Raw genomic sequence first — 24398 nt, forward strand, 5'->3', positions numbered from 1 at the left:
TGTGGAGGCTATATACACATGGGGTACCGGTACAGAGTCAATGTGGAGGCTATATACAGGGGGTACGGTACAGAGTCAATGTGGAGGCTATATACAGGGTGTACCGGTACAGAGTCATGTGGAGGCTATATACAGGGTGACGGTACAGATCAATGTGGAGGCTATATACAGGGGTACTGGTACAGAGTCAATGTGGAGGCTATATACAGGGGGTACCGGTACAGAGTCAATGTGAGGCTATATACACAGGGTATTACTACAGAGTCAATGTGGAGGCTATATACAGGGTATACGTACAGAGTCAATGTGGAGGCCATATACAGGGGGTACCGGTACAAGAGTCAATGTGGAGGCTATATACAGGGGTACCGGACAGAGTCAACCGTGGAGGCTATATACAGGGGGTACCGGTACAGAGTCAATGTGGAGGCTATATACAGGGGGTACCGGTACAGAGTCAATGTGGAGGCTATATACAGGGGGTACCGGTACAGAGTCAATGTGGAGGCTATATACAGGGGTACCATACAGAGTCAATGTGGAGGCTATATACAGGGGTACCGGTACAGAGTCAATGTGGAGGCTATACAGGGGGTACCGGTACAGAGTCAATGTGAGGCTATATACAGGGTGTACCGTTACGAGTCAATGTGGAGGCTATATACAGGGGTACCGGTACAGAGTCAATGTGGAGGCTATATACAGGGGTACCGGTACAGAGTCAATGTGGAGGCTATATACAGGGGGTACCGGTACAGAGTCAATGTGGAGGCTATATACAGGGGTACCGGTACAGAGTCAATGTGGAGGCTATATATACAAAACAAATGGGGGACCGGTACAGAGTCCATGTGGAGGCTATGTGAGGCTATATCAGGGGTACCGTACAGAGTCAATGTGGAGGCTATATACAGGGGTACCGGTACAGAGTCATGTGAGGCTATATACAGGGGGTACCGGTACAGAGTCAATGTGGAGGCTATATACAGGGGTACCGGTACAGAGTCAATGTTGGAGCTATATACAGGGGTACCGGTACAGAGTCAATGTGGAGGCTATATACAGGGGGTACCGGTACAGAGTCAATGTGGAGCTATATACAGGGGTACCGGTACAGAGTCAATGTGGAGGCTATATACAGGGTGGTACCGGTACAGAGTCAATGTGGAGGCTATATCAGGGTGTACGGTACAGAGTCAATGTGGAGGCTATATACAGGGGTACGGTACAGAGTCAATGTGGAGGCTATATACAGGGGTACCGTACAGAGTCAATGTGGAGGCTATATACGGGGTACCGGTACAGAGTCAATGTGGAGGCTATATACAGGGGGTACTGGTACGTACCGTACAGAGTCAATGTGTGGAGGCTATATACAGGGGTACGGTACAGAGTCAATGTGGAGGCTATATACAGGGGGTACCGGTACAGAGTCAATGTGGAGGCTATAACGGGGTTAAGTACAGAGTCAATGTGGAGGCTATATACAGGGTACCGGTACAGAGTCAATGTGGAGGCTATATACAGGGGGTACCGGTACAGTCATGTGGAGGCTATATACAGGGTATTACCGTACAGAGTCAATGTGGAGGCTATATACAGGGGGTACGGTACAGAGTCAATGTGGAGGCTATATACAGGGGTTACGGTACAGAGTCAATGTGGAGGCTATATACAGGGGTTACGGTACAGAGTCAATGTGGAGGCTATATACAGGGGGACCGGGTACAGAGTCAATGTGGAGCTATATACAGGGTATACTGGTACAGAGTCAATGTGGAGGCTATATACAGGGTGTTACCGGTACAGAGTCAATGTGGAGGCTATATACAGGGTATTACGGTACAGAGTCAATGTGGAGGCTATATACAGGGGTTACGGTACAGAGTCAATGTGGGAGGCTATATACAGGGGTACGGTACAGAGTCAATGTGGAGGCTATATACAGGGGTACCGGTACAGAGTCAATGTGGAGGCTATATACAGGGGGTACTGGTACAGAGTCAATGTGAGGCTATATAACGGGTATAACCGGTACAGAGTCAATGTGGAGGCTATATACAGGGGTACCGGTACAGAGTCAATGTGGAGGCTATATACAGGGGGTACCTTACAGAGTCAATGTGGAGGCTATATACAGGGGGTACCGGTACAGAGTCAATGTGGGAGGCTATATACAGGGGGTACCGGTACAGAGTCAATGTGGAGGCTATACACGGGGGTACCGTTACAGAGTCAATGTGGAGGCTATATACAGGGTACCGGTACAGAGTCAATGTTGAGGCTATATACAGGGGGTACGGTACAGAGTCATGTGGAGGCTATATACAGGGGTACCAGTACAGAGTCAATGTGAGCTATATACAGGGGTACCGGTACAGTCAATGTGGAGGCTATATACAGGGGGTACCGGTACAGAGTCAATGTGGAGGCTATATACAGGGGGTACCGTACAGAGTCATGTGGAGGCTATATACAGGGGGTCCCGGTACAGAGTCAATGTGGAGGCTATATACAGGTGTACCGGTACAGAGTCAATGTGGAGGCTATATACAGGGGTACCGGTACAGAGTCAATGTGGAGGCTATATACAGGGGGTACCGGTACAGAGTCAATGTGGAGGCTATATACAGGGGTACCGGTACAGAGTCAATGTGGAGGCTATATACAGGGGGTACCGGTACAGAGTCAATGTTGAGGCTATATACAGGGGGGTACTGGTACAGAATCAATGTGGAGGCTATATACAGGGGTACCAGTACAGAGTCAATGTGGAGGCTATATACAGGGGGTACCGGTACAGTCAATGTAGAGGATATATACAGGGGGTACCGGTACAGAGTCAATGTGGAGGCTATATACAGGGGGTACCAGTACAGAGTCAATGTGGAGGCTATATACAGGGGGTACCGGTACAGAGTCAATGTGGAGGCTATATACAGGGGTACCGGTACAGAGTCAATGTGGAGGCTATATACAGGGGGTACCGTACAGAGTCAATGTGGAGGCTATATACAGGGGGTACCGGTACAGAGTCAATGTGGAGGCTATATACAGGGGTACCGGTACAGAGTCAATGTGGAGGCTATATACAGGGTGTACGGTACAGAGTCAATGTGGAGGCTATATACAGGGGTACTGGTACAGAGTCAATGTGGAGGCTATATACAGGGGGTACCGGTACAGAGTCAATGTGGAGGCTATATACAGGGTATTACGGTACAGAGTCAATGTGGAGGCTATATACAGGGGGTACCGGTACAGAGTCAATGTGGAGGCTATATACAGGGGGTACCGGTACAGAGTCAATGTGGAGGCTATATACAGGGGGTACCGGTACAGAGTCAATGTGGAGGCTATATACAGGGGGTACCGGTACAGAGTCAATGTGGAGGCTATATACAGGGGGTACCGGTACAGAGTCAATGTGGAGGCTATATACAGGGGGTACCGGTACAGAGTCAATGTTGAGGCTATATACAGGGGGGTACTGGTACAGAATCAATGTGGAGGCTATATACAGGGGTACCAGTACAGAGTCAATGTGGAGGCTATATACAGGGGGTACCGGTACAGTCAATGTAGAGGATATATACAGGGGGTACCGGTACAGAGTCAATGTGGAGGCTATATACAGGGGGTACCGTACAGAGTCAATGTGGAGGCTATATACAGGGGGTACCGGTACAGAGCCAATGTAGAGGATATATACAGGGGGTACCGGTACAGAGTCAATGTGGAGGCTATATACAGGGGGTACCGGTACAGAGTCAATGTGGAGGCTATATACAGGGTATTACGGTACAGAGTCAATGTGGAGGCTATATACAGGGGGTACCGGTACAGAGTCAATGTGGAGGCTATATACAGGGTGTTACGGTACAGAGTCAATGTGGAGGCTATATACAGGGGTACCGGTACAGAGTCAATGTGGAGGCTATATACAGGGGTACCGGTACAGAGTCAATGTGGAGGCTATATACAGGGGGTACCGTACAGAGTCAATGTGGAGGCTATATACAGGGGGTACCGGTACAGAGTCAATGTGGAGGCTATATACAGGGGGTACCGGTACAGAGTCAATGTGGAGGCTATATACAGGGGGTACCGGTACAGAGTCAATGTGGAGGCTATATACAGGGGGTACCGGTACAGAGTCAATGTGGAGGCTATATACAGGGGGTACCGGTACAGAGTCAATGTGGAGGCTATATACAGGGGGTACCGGTACAGAGTCAATGTGGAGGCTATATACAGGGGGTACCGGTACAGAGTCAATGTGGAGGCTATATACAGGGGGTATTGGTACAGAGTCAATGTGGAGGCTATATACAGGGGGTACCGGTACAGAGTCAATGTGGAGGCTATATACAGGGGGTACCGGTACAGAGTCAATGTGGAGGCTATATACAGGGTGTTATGGTACAGAGTCAATGTGGAGGCTATATACAGGGGGTACCGGTACAGAGTCAATGTGGAGGCTATATACAGGGGGTACCGGTACAGAGTCAATGTGGAGGCTATATACAGGGTATTACGGTACAGAGTAATGTGGAGGCTATATACAGGGTATTACGGTACAGAGTCAATGTGGAGGCTATATACAGGGGGTACCGGTACAGAGTCAATGTGGAGGCTATATACAGGGGGTACCGGTACAGAGTCAATGTGGAGGCTATATACAGGGGGTACCGGTACAGAGTCAATGTGGAGGCTATATACAGGGGGTACCGTACAGAGTCAATGTGGAGGCTATATACAGGGGGGTACTGGTACAGAATCAATGTGGAGGCTATATACAGGGGTACCAGTACAGAGTCAATGTGGAGGCTATATACAGGGGGTACCGGTACAGTCAATGTAGAGGATATATACAGGGGGTACCGGTACAGAGTCAATGTGGAGGCTATATACAGGGGGTACCAGTACAGAGTCAATGTGGAGGCTATATACAGGGGGTACCGGTACAGAGTCAATGTGGAGGCTATATACAGGGGGTACCGGTACAGAGTCAATGTGGAGGCTATATACAGGGGGTACCGGTACAGAGTCAATGTGGAGGCTATATACAGGGGGTACCGGTACAGAGTCAATGTGGAGGCTATATACAGGGGGTACCGGTACAGAGTCAATGTGGAGGCTATATACAGGGTGTTACGGTACAGAGTCAATGTGGAGGCTATATACAGGGGGTACTGGTACAGAGTCAATGTGGAGGCTATATACAGGGGGTACCGGTACAGAGTCAATGTGGAGGCTATATACAGGGTATACGGTACAGAGTCAATGTGGAGGCTATATACAGGGGTACCGGTACAGAGTCAATGTGGAGGCTATATACAGGGGGTACCGGTACAGAGTCAATGTGGAGGCTATATACAGGGGGTACCGGTACAGAGTCAATGTGGAGGCTATATACAGGGGGTACCGGTACAGAGTCAATGTGGAGGCTATATACAGGGGGTACCGGTACAGAGTCAATGTGGAGGCTATATACAGGGGGTACCGGTACAGAGTCAATGTGGAGGCTATATACAGGGGGTACCGGTACAGAGTCAATGTGGAGGCTATATACAGGGGGTACCGGTACAGAGTCCATGTGGAGGCTACATGTGGAGGCTATATACAGGGGGTACCGGTACAGAGTCAATGTGGAGGCTATATACAGGGGGTACCGGTACAGAGTCAATGTGGAGGCTATATACAGGGGTACCGGTACAGAGTCAATGTGGAGGCTATATACAGGGGGTACCGGTACAGAGTCAATGTGGAGGCTATATACAGGGGGTACCGGTACAGAGTCAATGTGGAGGCTATATACAGGGGGTACCGGTACAGAGTCAATGTGGAGGCTATATACAGGGGGTACCGGTACAGAGTCAATGTGGAGGCTATATACAGGGGGTACCGGTACAGAGTCAATGTGGAGGCTATATACAGGGGGTACGGTACAGAGTCAATGTGGAGGCTATATACATGGGGTACCGGTACAGAGTCAATGTGGAGGCTATATACAGGGGTACCGGTACAGAGTCAATGTGGAGGCTATATACAGGGGGTACCGGTACAGAGTCAATGTGGAGGCTATATACAGGGGGTACCGGTACAGAGTCTATGTGGAGGCTATATACAGGGGTACCGGTACAGAGTCAATGTGGAGGCTATACAGGGGGTACTGGTACAGAGTCAATGTGGAGGCTATATACAGGGGGTACCGGTACAGAGTCAATGTGGAGGCTATATACAGGGTGTTACGGTACAGAGTCAATGTGGAGGCTATATACAGGGGGTACTGGTACAGAGTCAATGTGGAGGCTATATACAGGGGGTACCGGTACAGAGTCAATGTGGAGGCTATATACAGGGGGTACCGGTACAGAGTCAATGTGGAGGCTATATACAGGGGGTACCGGTACAGAGTCAATGTGGAGGCTATATACAGGGGGTACCGGTACAGAGTCCAAGGGTGGAGGCTACATGTGGAGGCTATATACAGGGTGTTACGGTACAGAGTCAATGTGGAGGCTATATACAGGTATTACGGTAAGAGTCAATGTGGAGGCTATATACAGGGTGTTACGGTACAGAGTCAATGTGGAGGCTATATACAGGGGGGTACTGGTACAGAGTCAATGTGGAGGCTATATACAGGGTATTATGGTACAGAGTCAATGTGGAGGCTATATACAGGGTATTACGGTACAGAGTCCATGTGGAGGCTATATACAGGGTGTTACGGTACAGAGTCAATGTGGAGGCTATATACAGGGTATTACGGTACAGAGTCAGTGTGGAGGCTATATACAGGGGGTACCGGTACAGAGTCAATGTGGAGGCTATATACAGGGTATTACGGTACAGAGTAAATGTGGAGGCTATATACAGGGTATTACGGTACAGAGTCATTGTGGAGGCTATATACAGGGGGTACCGGTACAGAGTCAATGTGGAGGCTATATACAGGGGGTACCGGTACAGAGTCAATGTGGAGGCTATATACAGGGGGTACCGGTACAGATTCAATGTGGAGGCTATATACAGGGGGTACCGGTACAGAGTCAATGTGGAGGCTCATATACAGGGGGTACCGGTCAGCAGTCAAAATTGTTGAGGCTATATACAAGGGGGTACGCCAGATCATGTTGAGCTATATACAGGGGTGGGGTACTGGTACAGAATCAATGGTGGAGGCTATTATACAGGGGTACCAGTACAGAGTCAATGTGGAGGCTATATACAGGGGGTACCGGTAAAGTTCAATGTAGAGGATATATAGCAGGGGGTACCCGGTACCAAGAGGTCAATGTTGGAGGCTATATACAGGGGGTAGCCCAGTACAGAGTCAATGTGGAGGCGCTATATACAGGGGGGTACCGGGTTACAGAGCCAATGTAGAGGATATATACAGGGGGTACCCGGTACAGAGTCGAAATGTGGAGGCTATATACATAGGGGTTACCGGGGTACAGAGTCCATGTGGAGGCTATATACAGGGGGTACCGGTACAGAGGTCAATTTGGAGGCTATATACAGGGGGTATTGGTACAGAGTCAATGTGGAGGCTATATACAGGGGGTACTGGTACAGAGTCAATGTGGAGGCTATATACAGGGGGTACCGGTACAGAGTCAATGTGGAGGCTATATACCAGGGTGTTACGGTACAGAGTGAATGTGGAGGCTATATACAGGGGGTACTGGTACAGAGTCAATGTGGAGGCTATATACAGGGGGTACCGGTACAGAGTCAATGTGGAGGCTATATACAGGGTATTACGGTACAGAGTCAATGTGGAGGCTATATACAGGGGGTACCGGTACAGAGTCAATGTGGAGGCTATATACAGGGGGTACCGGTACAGAGTCAATGTGGAGGCTATATACAGGGGGTACCGGTACAGAGTCAATGTGGAGGCTATATACAGGGGTACCGGTACAGAGTCAATGTGGAGGCTATATACAGGGGGTACCGGTACAGAGTCAATGTGGAGGCTATATACAGGGGGTACCGGTACAGAGTCAATGTGGAGGCTATATACAGGGGGTACTGGTACAGAGTCAATGTGGAGGCTATATACAGGGGTACCAGTACAGAGTCAATGTGGAGGCTATATACAGGGGGTACCGGTACAGTCAATGTAGAGGATATATACAGGGGGTACCGTACAGAGTCAATGTGGAGGCTATATACAGGGGGTACCAGTACAGAGTCAATGTGGAGGCTATATACAGGGGGTACCGGTACAGAGCCAATGTAGAGATATATACAGGGGTACCGGTACAGAGTCAATGTGGAGGCTATATACAGGGGTACCGGTACAGAGTCAATGTGGAGGGCTATATACAGGGTATTACGGTACAGAGTAAATGTGGAGGCTATATACAGGGGGTACCGATACAGAGTCAATGTGGAGGGCTATATACAGGGTGTTACGGTACAGAGTCAATGTGGAGGCTGTATGCAGGGGGTACCGATACAGAGTCAATGTGGAGGCTATATACAGGGGGTACCGGTACAGAGTCAATGTGAGGCTATATACAGGGGGTACCGGTACAGAGTCAATGTGGAGGCTATATACAGGGGGTACCGGTACAGAGTCAACGTGGAGGCTATATACAGGGGGTACCGGTACAGAGTCAATGTGGAGGCTTATACAGGGGGTACCGTACAGATTCAATGTGGAGGCTATATACAGGGGGTACCGGTACAGAGTCAATGTGGAGGCTATATACAGGGGGTACCGGTACAGAGTCAATGTTGAGGCTATAGACAGGGGGGTACTGGTACAGAGTCAATGTGGAGGCTATATACAGGGGTACCAGTACAGAGTCAATGTGGAGGCTATATACAGGGGGTACCGGTACAGTCAATGTAGAGGATATATACAGGGGGGTACCGGTACAGAGGTCAATGTGGAGGCTATATACAGGGGTACCAGTACAGAGTCAATGTGGAGGCTATATACAGGGGGTACCGGTACAGAGCCAATGTAGAGGATATATACAGGGGGTACCGGTACAGAGTCAATGTGGAGGCTATATACAGGGGGTACCGGTACAGAGTCATGTGGAGGCTATATACAGGGTATTACGGTACAGAGTAAATGTGGAGGCTATATACAGGGGGTACCGATACAGAGTCAATGTGGAGGCTATATACAGGGTGTTACGGTACAGAGTCAATGTGGAGGCTGTATGCAGGGGGTACCGATACAGAGTCAATGTGGAGGCTATATACAGGGGGGTACCGGTACAGAGTCAATGTGAAGGCTATATACAGGGGGTACCAGTACAGAGTCAATGTGGAGGCTATATACAGGGGGTACCGGTACAGAGTCCATGTGGAGGCTACATGTGGAGGCTATATACAGGGGGTACCGGTACAGAGTCAATGTGGAGGCTATATACAGGGGGTACCGGTACAGAGTCTATGTGGAGGCTATATACAGGGGCACCGGTACAGAGTCAATGTGGAGGCTATATACAGGGGGTACCGGTACAGAGTCAATGTGGAGGCTATATACAGGGGGTACCGGTACAGAGTCAATGTGGAGGCTATATACAGGGGGTATTGGTACAGAGTCAATGTGGAGGCTATATACAGGGGGTACTGGTACAGAGTCAATGTGGAGGCTATATACAGGGGTACCGATACAGAGTCAATGTGGAGGCTATATACAGGGTGTTACGGTACAGAGTCAATGTGGAGGCTGTATACATGGGGTACTGGTACAGAGTCAATGTGGAGGCTATATACAGGGGGTACCGGTACAGAGTCAATGTGAAGGCTATATACAGGGGGTACCGGTACAGAGTCAATGTGGAGGCTATATACAGGGGGTACCGGTACAGAGTCCATGTGGAGGCTACATGTGGAGGCTATATACCGGGGGTACCGGTACAGAGTCAATGTGGAGGCTATATACAGGGGGTACCGGTACAGAGTCTATGTGGAGGCTATATACAGGGGCACCGGTACAGAGTCAATGTGGAGGCTATATACAGGGTGTACTGGTACAGAGTAAATGTGGAGGCTATATACAGGGGGTACCGATACAGAGTCAATGTGGAGGCTATATACAGGGTGTTACGGTACAGAGTCAATGTGGAGGCTGTATACAGGGGGTACTGGTACAGAGTCAATGTGGAGGCTATATACAGGGGGTACCGATACAGAGTCAATGTGGAGGCTATATACAGGGGTACCGGTACAGAGTCAATGTGAAGGCTATATACAGGGGGTACCGGTACAGAGTCAATGTGGAGGCTATATACAGGGGGTACCGGTACAGAGTCCATGTGGAGGCTACATGTGGAGGCTATATACAGGGGGTACCGGTACAGAGTCAATGTGGAGGCTATATACAGGGGGTACCTGTACAGAGTCAATGTGGAGGCTATATACAGGGGCAACGGTACAGAGTCATGTGGAGGCTATATACAGGGGGTACCAGTACAGAGTCAATGTGGAGGCTATTTACAGGGGGTACCGGTACAGAGTCCATGTGGAGGCTACATGTGGAGGCTATATACAGGGGGTACCGGTACAGAGTCAATGTGGAGGCTATATACAGGGGGTTACGGTACAGAGTCAATGTGGAGGCTGTATACAGGGGGTACTGGTACAGAGTCAATGTGGAGGCTATATACAGGGGGTACCGGTACAGAGTCAATGTGAAGGCTATATACAGGGGGTACCGGTACAGAGTCAATGTGGAGGCTATATACAGGGGGTACCGGTACATGAGTCCATGTGGAGGCTACATGTGGAGGCTATATACCGGGGTACCGGTACAGAGTCAATGTGGAGGCTATATACAGGGGGTACCGGTACAGAGTCTATGTGGAGGCTATATACAGGGGCACCGGTACAGAGTCAATGTGGAGGCTATATACAGGGTGTACTGGTACAGAGTAAATGTGGAGGCTATATACAGGGGGTACCGATACAGAGTCAATGTGGAGGCTATATACAGGGTGTTACGGTACAGAGTCAATGTGGAGGCTGTATACAGGGGGTACTGGTACAGAGTCAATGTGGAGGCTATATACAGGGGGTACCGATACAGAGTCAATGTGGAGGCTATATACAGGGGGTACCGGTACAGAGTCAATGTGAAGGCTATATACAGGGGGTACCGGTACAGAGTCAATGTGGAGGCTATATACAGGGGGTACCGGTACAGAGTCCATGTGGAGGCTACATGTGGAGGCTATATACAGGGGTACCGGTACAGAGTCAATGTGGAGGCTATATACAGGGGGTACCTGTACAGAGTCAATGTGGAGGCTATATACAGGGGCAACGGTACAGAGTCAATGTGGAGGCTATATACAGGGGGTACCAGTACAGAGTCAATGTGGAGGCTATTTACAGGGGGTACCGGTACAGAGTCCATGTGGAGGCTACATGTGGAGGCTATATACAGGGGGTACCGGTACAGAGTCAATGTGGAGGCTATATACAGGGGGTTACGGTACAGAGTCAATGTGGAGGCTGTATACAGGGGGTACTGGTACAGAGTCAATGTGGAGGCTATATACAGGGGGTACCGATACAGAGTCAATGTGGAGGCTATATACAGGGGTACCGGTACAGAGTCAATGTGGAGGCTACATGTGGAGGCTATATACAGGGGGTACCGGTACAGAGTCAATGTGGAGGCTATATACAGAGTCAATGTGGAGGCTATATACAGGGGGTACCGGTACAGAGTCCATGTGGAGGCTACATGTGGAGGCTATATACAGGGGGTACCAGTACAGAGTCAATGTGGAGGCTATATACAGGGTGTACCGGTACAGAGTTAACGTGGAGACTATATACAGGGGGTACCGGTACAGAGTTAACGTGGAGACTATATACAGGGGGTTACGGTACAGGTCGGCTCATAGCCTGTGGCAAAAAATGAGGAGACACAAACAGGTATCGGCCAATCAAAAAGGTTCTTTATTATAAACCAAAACTATTGACTTTAAACAAAGAAAAAGGAATGAGGTGTGAAAGTATCATAATATAGGGTGAAGTGCAGGGATGCGTGAATCTGTGTGTGTGAATGACTGAGGGAAAACGATGTAAAACTACAAAGGAACAAACAAAACAGGTTTATACCTGGAGGAGCAGAGAGAGAGAGAGAGACTGGTGAAGCAGCAGTTTAAATACCCTGAGCCCAGGTGACTCCAATCACTATGGACCCTCCTCTGCCTGCAGGAGGATCCACCCCTGCACTGAAGAGGAGGGGCCGTGACACTATGGATAGATAATAAACAGAGAGTATTAGCGGTGTAAAAGGGGGGGGGGGGGTGTTAATGTAAATAGTCTGGGTGGCCAATCGATTGGTTTATAGCTTGGGGGGTAAAAACGGTTTAGAAGCCTCTTGGACCTAGACTTGGCGTTCCGGTACCGCTTGACGTGTGGTAGTAGAGTGAACAGTCTATGACCAGGGTGGCTGGAGTCTTTGACAATTTGTTGGTCCTTCCTCTGACACCGCCTGGTATAGAGGTCCTGGATGGCAGGCAGCTTAGCCCCAGTGATGTACTGGGCCGTACCCACTACTCTGTAGAACCTTTTGAGGATCTGAGGACCCATGCCAAATCTTTTCAGTCTCCAGAGGGAGAATAGGCTTTGTCGTGCCCTCTTCACGACTGTCTTGGTGTGTTTGGACCATGATAGTTTGTTGGTGATGTGGACACCAAGGAACTTGAAGCTGAGCAGTGTTGTAATGTACCGGGGTCTAGCTCTACATATTCAACCTCATCTCTCCCTGTCTCTCCAGCGTACATGGACCCAGACGTGGGCCCTAACTACCTAGATTACCCACAATCCTCTCTACCGCCGCCCTCGCCACGACGCTACTCACCCATACCACACGGCATGATGGGAGAAGACGACATCCCCAGGTCAGGACACACAGACACACACAAAAATGTCAATGTAACTCAAATCATATCATGTCCGTCAAACCAGACATCAGATTACCTCAAGTTGGGATGTATGGAGAAATGTCTGTTTAATGTCTGGTTCTATCTGTATGGAGACATACTGGGCTGAGTGACCAGACTGAGTGTTGCAGTAGATATGTAGTAGAGAGACCAGGCTGAGTGTTACAGTAGATATGTACTAGTGACCAGGCTGAGTGTTACAGTAGATATGTACTAGTGACCAGGCTGAGTGTTACAGTAGATTATATCTGTAGTAGAGAGACCAGGCTGAGTGTTACAGTAGATTATATCTGTAGTAGAGAGACCAGGCTGAGTGTTGCAGTAGATATGTAGTAGAGAGACCAGGCTGAGGGTTACAGTAGATCTGTAGTAGAGAGACCAGGCTGAGTGTTACAGTAGATATGTACTAGTGACCAGGCTGAGTGTTACAGTAGATCTGTAGTAGAGAGACCAGGCTGAGCGTTACAGTAGATCTGTAGTAGAGAGACCAGGCTGAGTGTTACAGTAGATTATATCTGTAGTAGAGAGACCAGGCTGAGTGTTACAGTAGATCTGTAGTAGAGAGACCAGGCTGAGCGTTACAGTAGATCTGTAGTAGAGAGACCAGGCTGAGTGTTACAGTAGATCTGTAGTAGAGAGACCAGGCTGCTGAGTGTTACAGTAGATCTGTAGTAGAGAGACCAGGCTGAGCGTTACAGTAGATCTGTAGTAGAGAGACCAGGCTGAGTGTTACAGTAGATCTGTAGTAGAGAGACCAGGCTGCTGAGTGTTACAGTAGATCTGTAGTAGAGAGACCAGGATGAGCGTTACAGTAGATCTGTAGTAGAGAGACCAGGCTGAGTGTTACAGTAGATCTGTAGTAGAGAGACCAGGCTGAGTGTTACAGTAGATCTGTAGTAGAGAGACCAGGCTGAGTGTTACAGTAGATATGCAGTAGAGAGACTAGGCTGAGTGTTACAGTAGATCTGTAGTAGAGAGACCAGGCTGAGCGTTACAGTAGATCTGTAGTAGAGAGACCAGGCTGAGCGTTACAGTAGATCTGTAGTAGAGAGACCAGGCTGAGTGTTACAGTAGATCTGTAGTAGAGAGACCAGGCTGAGCGTTACAGTAGATCTGTAGTAGAGAGACCAGGCTGAGTGTTACAGTAGATATGTAGTAGAGAGACCAGGCTGAGTGTTACAGTAGATATGTACTAGTGACCAGGCTGAGTGTTACAGTAGATCTGTAGTAGAGAGACCAGGCTGAGTGTTACAGTAGATATGTACTAGTGACCAGGCTGAGTGTTACAGTAGATCTGTAGTAGAGAGACCAGGCTGAGCGTTACAGTAGATCTGTAGTAGAGAGACCAGGCTGAGTGTTACAGTAGATCTGTAGTAGAGAGACCAGGCTGAGGGTTACAGTAGATCTGTAGTAGAGAGACCAGGCTGAGCGTTACAGTAGATCTGTAGTAGAGAGACCAGGCTGAGCGTTACAGTAGATCTGTAGTAGAGAGACCAGGCTGAGCGTTACAGTAGATCTGTAGTAGAGAGACCAGGCTGAGTGTTACAGTAGATCTGTAGTAGAGAGACCAGGCTGAGTGTTACAGTAGATCTGTAGTAGAGAGACCAATCTGCTGAGCGTTACAGTAGATATGTAGTAGAGAGGGTTAGGGTGATACGGTGTATTATAATGTCTGTGTGTGGCCTCCCAGTAGAGAGGCCAGGCGGGTGTGTATCCACAGAGGGTCGACTGGTCTGGGGTTTAACATCGTTGGGGGAGAAGACGGAGAGGGAATCTTTATCTCCTTCATCCTGGCTGGAGGACCGGCTGATCTCTCAGGAGAGCTACGCAAGGGAGACCAAATCATCAGCGTGAGTAGTGTTATGTAATGTCATGTAGTGTTATGTAGTGTTGCATAGTGTTACATTGTGTTATGTAATGTTATGTAGTCTTATTTAGTGTTATATAATGTTATGTAGTGTGACATAGTGTTACATAGTGTTATGTAATGTTATGTAGTCTTATTTAGTGTTATATAATGTTATGTAGTGTGACATAGTGTTACATAGTGTTATATAATGTTATGTAGTGTTATGTAGTGTTGTGTAGTGTTATGTAGTGTTATGTAATGTTGTATAGTGTTACATAGTGTTATGTAATGTTATGTAGTGTGACATAGTGTTACATAGTGTTATGTAATGTTATGTAGTGTGACATTGTGTTACATAGTGTTATGTAATGTTATGTAGTGTGACATAGTGTTACATAGTGTTATGTAATGTTATGTAGTGTGACATAGTGTTACATAGTGTTATGTAATGTTATGTAGTGTTACATAGTGTTATGTTATGTAATGCTATGCAATGCTATGCAGTGTTACATAGTGTTATGTAGTGTTACATAGTGTTATGTAGTCTTATTTAGTGTAATGTTACAGTACAGTATTGTGTTATGTAATGCTATGTAGTGTTATGTAATGCTATGTAGTGTTATGTAATGTTATGTAGTGTTACATAGTGCTATGTAGTGTTACATAGTGTTATGTAGTGTTACATAGTGCTATGTAGTGTTACATAGTGTTATGTAGTGTTACATAGTGCTATGTAGTGTTACATAGTGCTATGTAGTGTTACATAGTGTTATGTAGTGTTACATAGTGTTATGTAGTCTTATTTAGTGTAATGTTACAGTACAGTATTGTGTTATGTAATGCTATGTAGTGTTATGTAATGCTATGTAGTGTTATGTAATGTTATGTAGTGTTACATAGTGCTATGTAGTGTTACATAGTGTCATGTAGTGTTATGTAGTGTCACATAGTGTTATGTAGTGTCACATAGTGTTATATAGTGTTATGTAGTGTTATGTAATGCTAGGTGTTGTGTAGTGTTATGTCATAATGTAATATTATGTAATGTAATGGTTATAACTCTGCAGGTGAACGGTGTGGATCTCAGACATGCGACTCATGAACAGGCTGCAGCAGCTCTGAAGAATGCTGGACAGACTGTTACTATCATCGCTCAGTACAGACCTGAGGGTAAGAATATCACAGACCACTACAGACCACTACAGACCTGAAGGTAAGAATATCACAGACCACTACAGACCACTACAGACCTGAGCGTAAGAATATCACAGACCACTACAGACCTGAGAGTAAGAATATCACAGACCCCTAGAGACCACTACAGACCTGAAGATAAAAATATCACAGACCACTACAGACCACTACAGACCTGAAGGTAAGAATATCACAGACCACTACAGACCACTACAGACCACTACAGACCTGAAGGTAAGAATATCACAGACCACTACAGACCTGAGAGTAAGAATATCACAAACTACTACAGACCACTACAGACCTGAAGGTAATAATATCACAGACCACTACAGACCACTACAGACCTGAAGGTAATAATATCACAGACCACTACAGACCACTACAGACCTGAGGGTAAGAATATCACAGACCACTACAGACCTGTGGGTAAGAAAATCACAGACCACTACAGACCACTACAGACCTGAGAGTAATAATATCACAGACCACTACAGACCACTACAGACCTGAGGGTAATAATATCACAGACCACTACAGACCTGAGGGTAAGAATATCACAGACCACTACAGACCACTACAGACCACTACAGACCTGAGGGTAAGAATATCACAGACCACTACAGACCTGAGGGTAATAATATCACAGACCACCACAGACCACTACAGACCTGAAGGTAAGAATATCACAGACCACTACAGACCACTACAGACCTGAGGGTAAGAATATCACAGACCACTACAGACCAGTACAGTCCAGAGAGTGAGACTACTATAGACTAATAAGGACAAACTACATACTAGGATAGACTACTACATTCTACTATAAACTACTATAGACTAATAAGACTAATTACATACTAGGATAGACTACTACAATCTACTGTAAACTACTATAGACTACTGTAGACTACTATAGACTAATAAGGACTAACTACATACTAGGATAGACTACTACATTTTACTATAAACTACTATAGACTACTGTAGACTACTATAGACTAATAAGGACTAACTACATACTAGGATAGACTACTACATTCTACTATAAACTACTATAGACTACTGTAGATTACTATAGACTAATAAGGACTAACTACATACTAGGATAGACTACTACATTTTACGATAAACTACTATAGACTACTGTAGAATACTATAGACTAATAAGGACTAACTACATACTAGGATAGACTACTACATTCTGCTATAAACTGCTATAGACTAATAAGGACTAACTGCATACTAGGATAGACTACTACATTATACTGTAAACTACTAACTACAGACTACTACAGATTACTATAGACTAATAATGACTAACTGCATACTAGGATAGACTACTACATTTTACTATAAACTACTATAGACTAATAATGACTAACTGCATACTAGGATAGACTACTACATTCTACTGTAAACTACTAACTACAGACTACTACAGATTACTATAGACTAATAATGACTAACTGCATACTAGGATAGACTACTACATTCTGCTATAAACTGCTATAGACTAATAATGACTAACTGCATACTAGGATAGACTACTACATTATACTGTAAACTACTAACTACAGACTACTACAGATTACTATAGACTAATAATGACTAACTGCATACTAGGATAGACTACTACATTTTACTATAAACTACTATAGACTAATAATGACTAACTGCATACTAGGATAGACTACTACATTCTACTGTAAACTACTAACTACAGACTACTACAGATTACTATAGACTAATAATGACTAACTGCATACTAGGATAGACTACTACATTCTACTGTAAACTACTAACTACAGACTACTACAGATTACTATAGACTAATAATGACTAACTGCATACTAGGATAGACTACTACATTCTACTGTAAACTACTAACTACAGACTACTACAGATTACTATAGACTAATAATGACTAACTGCATACTAGGATAGACTACTACATTTTACTATAAACTACTAACTACAGACTACTACAGATTACTATAGACTAATAATGACTAACTGCATACTAGGATAGACTACTACATTTTACTATAAACTACTATAGACTAATAATGACTAACTGCATACTAGGATAGACTACTACATTCTACTGTAAACTACTAACTACAGACTACTACAGACTATTCCAAATCAAATCAAATTGTTCTGGTCACATACAGCAGATGTTAATGCGAGTGTAGCGAAATGCTTGTGCTTCTAGTTCCGACAGTGCAGTAATATCTAACAAGTAATCTAACAATTATACAACAACTACCTAATACACACACATCTAAGTAAAGGGATGGAATAAGAATATGTACATATAAATATATGGATGAGCGATGACCGAGCGGCATCGGCAAGATGCAATAGATGGTATAGAATACAGTATATACATATGAGATGAGTAATGCAAGATATGTAAACATTATTAAAGTGGCATTATTAGTGACTATAGACTACTATAGATAGACTATAGACTACTGTAGGCTATTATAAACTACTGTAGAAAGCTATAGACAAACTGTAGACTACGTCAGACTACTATAGACAAACTGTAGACTACTATAGACTACTGTACACTATGTCAGACTAATATAGACAAACTATAGACAACTATAGACTACTGTAGACTACGTCAGACTACTATAGACAAACTGTAGACTACTGTACACTATGTCAGACTACTGTAGACTACGTCAGACTAGACAAACTGTAGACTACGTCAGACTACTGTAGACTACATCAGACTACTATAGACTACTGTAGACTGCATCAGACTACTTAAGACTGCTACAGACGACTATGTACTATATATTGACCAATATAGACAAACTGTAGACTAATTACAGACTACTGTAGACTAACTTTAGACTACTATAGACTGCTATAGACAAACTGTAGACTACTTCAGACTACTATAGACCAACTTTAGACTAATAAAGACTGCTATAGACAAACTGTAGACTACTTCAGACTACTATAGACTATGTCTCACTAATGTAGACTATGTCAGACTAGTATAGACTACTGTAGACTATGTTCGACTAATGTAGACTACGTCAGACTACTATAGACTACTGTAGACTACGTCAGACTACTATCGACTACTGTAGGCTACTATGGACTACTGTAGAAAACTATACACAAACTGTTGTCTATGTCAGACTACTATAGACAAACTGTCGTCTATGTCAGACTACTATAGACAAATTGTAGTCTACGTCAGACTACTATAGACAAACTGTAGACTACATCAGACAACCATAGACTACTGTAGACTACGTAAGACTACTACAGACGACTATATACTCTCTACTGACCAATATAGACTAACTGTAGACAAATTACAGACTACTATAGACTAACTTTAGACTACTATAGACTACTATAGACTAACTTTAGACTACTATAGACAAATATAGACAAACTTTAGACAACTATAGACTACTATAGACTAACTTTAGACAACTATAGACTACTATAGACTAACTTTAGACTACTATAGACTACTATAGACTAACTTTAGACAACTATAGACTACTATAGACTAACTTTAGACTACTATAGCCTACTATAGACAAATATAGACAAACTTTAGTCTACGTCAGACGACTGTAGACTACGTCAGATTACTATAGACAAACTGTAGACTATGTCAGATTACCTTAGTCTAAAGTAGTCTGGGGTAGTCTATGTCAGACTACCATAGACTACGTCAGACTACTGTAGACTACTATAGACTACTGTAGACTAAGTCAGACTATTATAGACAACTGTAGGCTACTATAGACTACTATAGACAAACTGTATACTACTATAGACTACTGTAGTCTATGTCAGACTACTGTAGACTACTGTAGACAACTGTAGACTATGTCAGACTACTATAGACTACTATAGACTAATTACAGACTAATATAGCCTAACTGTAGACTACGTCAGACTACTATAGACTACTATAGACTAATTACAGACTACTATAGACTAACTGTAGACTAAATACAGACTACTATAGACTAACTACAAACTGCTATAGACTAATTACAGACTACTGTAGGCTATTTACAAACTACTATATACTAAATATAGACTACTGTGGACTATTTACAGACTACTATATACTAAATATATACTACTGTAGACTATTTACAGACTACTGTAGACTATTTACAGACTACTATACACTAAATATAGACTACTGTACACTAACTACTGTCCAGAAGGTAACACTACTACAGCCTGATACAATTGTATCTTATTTCAACCTGTGTGTCGTGATTGCGTTTGGTGTGGGGGGGACAGAATCAATTTGCGCACGATGGTATTACAGGGATATGGCTCTGAATATTTACAGCAACACCTCCCCCATAAGCATTCCCGTCTCTTCTATAGATGTTATATCCTTGTATTGCTACTGCTGTATCTTCAAATTAATTATCTATGTGAGTCTCAGAAATGGCTAATATATAAATGTTATCTGATGTCAGCAAGTTATTGATTTATTTATCTGTTATTTTACCAGGTAAGTTGACTGAGAACACATTCTCATTTGCAGCAACGACCTGGGGAATAGCTACAGGGGAGAGGAGGGGGGGATGAATGAGCCAAACTGGGGATTATTAGGTGACCGTGATGGTATGAGGGACAGATTGGGAATTTAGCCAGGACACCGGGGTTAACACCCCTACTCTTACGATAAGTGCCATGGGATCTTAGATGACCTCAGAGAGTCAGGACACCCGTTTAACGCCCCATCCAAAAGACGGCACCCTACACAGGGCAGTGTCCCCAATTAGACCAGAGGAAAGAGTGCCTCCTACTGGACCTCCAACACCACTTCCAGCGGCATCTGATCTCCCATCCAGGAACTGACCAGGACCAACCTGGTCATTGATTTCATGTACCTTATTTGTAAGGCTACATATATTAATATGGTCTATGTTCAGCCCCTTCCTGCTTATCAGAGAGAGACATAATATGGAAAAGAACAAATAAAGCAAGAGAAAAATATACATTCAGCAGTCCGTTCATCAATTGGTGTGTGTGTGTGTGTGTGTGTGTGTGTGTGTGTGTGTGTGTGTGTGTGTGTGTGTGTGTGTGTGTGTGTGTGTGTGTGTGTGTGTGTGTGTGTGTGCGCGTGCGTGCGTAGAATACAGCAGGTTTGAGGCTAAGATCCACGACCTGAGAGAACAGATGATGAACAGTAGCATGAGCTCTGGGACCCTCCGAGCCAACAGGACCTTCTATGTCAGGTAAAGTGGTGTCATGATAATGTAGCCCTATGTCATGCTAATGTCTCCCTGACATACTAATGTAGCTCTATGTCCTCTCTATGCAGGGCCCTGTTTGACTATGATAAAACAGCAGACTGTGGGCTGTTGAGCCAGGCATTGGGCTTTAACTTCGGGGAGGTGCTCCATGTGACTGACTGTAGTGATGAAGAGTGGTGGACTGCTAGGAGACTGGGACAACAGGGACAACTGGAAGAACTAGGGTATATACCCAGCAAACACAGGTAGGTAACACACCTAATGCGGGTAACGCACCTAACGCTGAGGGGGACCAGACCTAACGCTGAGGGGGACCAGACCTAACGCTGAGGGGGACCAGACCTAACACTGAGGGAGACCAGACCTGACGCTGAGGGGGACCACACCTAACACTGAGGGGGGCCACACCTAACACTGAGGGGGACCACACCTAACACTGAGGGAGACCAGACCTGACGCTGAGGGGGACCACACCTAACACTGAGGGGGACCACACCTAACACTGAGGGGGGGCACCAAACGCTGAGGGGGACCACACCTAACACTGAGGGGACCACACCTAATGCTGAGGGGGACCAGACCTAACACTGAGGGGACCACACCTAACGCTGAGGGGGACCACACCTAATGCTGAGGGGGGACACCAAACGCTGAGGGGGACCTAACACTGAGGGGGACCACACCTAACACTGAGGGGGACACCTAACACTGAGGGGGACCACACTTAACACTGAGGGGGACCACACCTAACACTGAGGGGACCACACCTAACGCTGAGGCGGACCAGACCTAACACTGAGGGGACCACACCTAACGCTGAGGGGGACCAGACCTAACACTGAGGGGGGACACCTAACACTGAGGAGACCACACCTAATGCTGAGGGGGACCAGACCTAACACTGAGGGGACCACACCTAACGCTGAGGGGGACCACACCTAATGCTGAGGGGGGGGACCTAACGCTGAGGGGGACCTAACACTGAGGGGGACCACACCTAACACTGAGGGGGACACCTAACACTGAGGGGGACCACACTTAACACTGAGGGGGACCACACCTAACACTGAGGGGACCACACCTAATGCTGAGGGGGACCAGACCTAACACTGAGGGGGGGGACCTAACACTGAGGAGACCACACCTAATGCTGAGGGGCACCAGACCTAACACTGAGGGGACCACACCTAACGCTGAGGGGGACCACACCTAACGCTGAGGGGGGACACCTAATGCTGAGGGGGACCTAACACTGAGGGGGACCACACCTAACACTGAGGGGGACACCTAACACTGAGGGGGACCACACTTAACACTGAGGGGGACCACACCTAACACCGAGGGGACCACACCTAACGCTGAGGGGGACCAGACCTAACACTGAGGGTGGACACCTAACACTGAGGGGCACCACACCTAACGCTGAGGGGGACCAGACCTAACACTGAGGGGGGACACCTAACACTGAGGGGGACCACACCTAACGCTGGGGGGGACCACACCTAACACTGAGGGGGACACCTAACACTGAGGGGACCACACCTAATGCTGAGGGGGACCACACCTAACGCTGAAGGGGGACACCTAACGCTGAGGGGGACCTAACACTGAGGGGGACCACACCTAACGCTGAGGGGGACCACACCTAACACTGAGGGGGACACCTAACACTGAGGGGACCACACCTAATGCTGAGGGGGACCACACCTAACGCTGAAGGGGGACACCTAACGCTGAGGGGGACCTAACACTGAGGGGACCACACCTAATGCTGAGGGGGACCACACCTAACGCTGAAGGGGGACACCTAACACTGAGGGGGACACCTAACACTGAGGGGGACCACACCTAACACTGAGGGGGACCACACCTAACACTGAGGGGACCACACCTAACGCTGAGGGGGACCAGACCTAGCACTGAGGGGGGACACCTAACACTGAGGGGGACCACACCTAACGCTGAGGGGGACCACACCTAACACTGAGGGGGGACACCTAACACTGAGGGGGACCACACCTAACGCTGAGGGGGACCACACCTAACACTGAGGGGGACACCTAACACTGAGGGGGACCACACTTAACACTGAGGGGGACCAGACCTAACACTGAGGGGACCACACCTAACGCTGAGGGGGGACACCTAACGCTGAGGGGGACCTAACACTGAGGGGGACCACACCTAACACTGAGGGGGACACCTAACACTGAGAGAGACCACACTTAACACTGAGGGGGACCACACCTAACACTGAGGGGACCACACCTAACGCTGAGGGGGACCAGACCTAACACTGAGGGGGTACACCTAACACTGAGGGGGACACACCTAACGCTGAGGGGGACCAGACCTAACACTGAGGGGGGACACCTAACACTGAGGGGGACCACACCTAACGCTGAGGGGGACCACACCTAACACTGAGGGGGACACCTAACACTGAGGGGGACCGCACTTAACACTGAGGGGGACCACACCTAACACTGAGGGGACCACACCTAACGCTGAGGCGGACCAGACCTAACACTGAGGGGACCACACCTAACGCTGAGGGGGACCAGATCTAACACTGAGGGGGGACACCTAACACTGAAGGGACCACACCTAATGCTGAGGGGGACCAGACCTAACACTGAGGGGACCACACCTAACGCTGAGGCGGACCAGACCTAACACTGAGGGGACCACACCTAACGCTGAGGGGGACCACACCTAACGCTGAGGGGGGACACCTAACGCTGAGGGGGACCACACCTAACACTGAGGGGGACCACACTTAACACTGAGGGGACCACACCTAACACTGGGGGGACCACACCTAACGCTGAGGCGGACCAGACCTAACACTGAGGGGGGACACCTAACACTGAGGGGGACCACACCTAACGCTGAGGGGGACCACACCTAACGCTGAGGCGGACCAGACCTAACACTGAGGGGGACCACACCTAACGCTGAGGAGGACCAGACCTAACACTGAGGGGGACCACACCTAACACTGAGGGGGGCCGAACCTAACACTGAGGGGGGGACCTAACGCTGAGGGGACCACACCTAACGCTGAGGGAGACCACACCTAACACAGAGGGGGGGACACATAACACTGAGGGGGACCACACCTAACACTGAGGGGGGGACACC

General features: G+C 46.9%; 1 protein-coding gene across 3 annotated transcripts in view; it reads left to right on the forward strand.

The window, feature by feature from the left end:
- Positions 1-24398, forward strand: part of LOC109886097 (disks large homolog 4) — a 132150-nt gene that overhangs the window by 83324 nt on the left and 24428 nt on the right. For 2 of the 3 annotated variants that reach the window (XM_031791501.1, XM_031791504.1), the window contains 5 exons: positions 12776-12899; positions 14632-14791; positions 15858-15960; positions 21134-21236; positions 21323-21499. In XM_031791501.1, the coding sequence (XP_031647361.1) occupies positions 12776-12899; positions 14632-14791; positions 15858-15960; positions 21134-21236; positions 21323-21499 (667 nt within the window). The remainder of the gene's footprint in view (positions 1-12775; positions 12900-14631; positions 14792-15857; positions 15961-21133; positions 21237-21322; positions 21500-24398) is intronic. The other variant, XM_031791502.1, reaches the window with a different exon arrangement.

The sequence above is a fragment of the Oncorhynchus kisutch genome, linkage group LG16 (genome assembly GCF_002021735.2).
Source record: "Oncorhynchus kisutch isolate 150728-3 linkage group LG16, Okis_V2, whole genome shotgun sequence".
Classification (NCBI taxonomy): domain Eukaryota; kingdom Metazoa; phylum Chordata; class Actinopteri; order Salmoniformes; family Salmonidae; genus Oncorhynchus; species Oncorhynchus kisutch.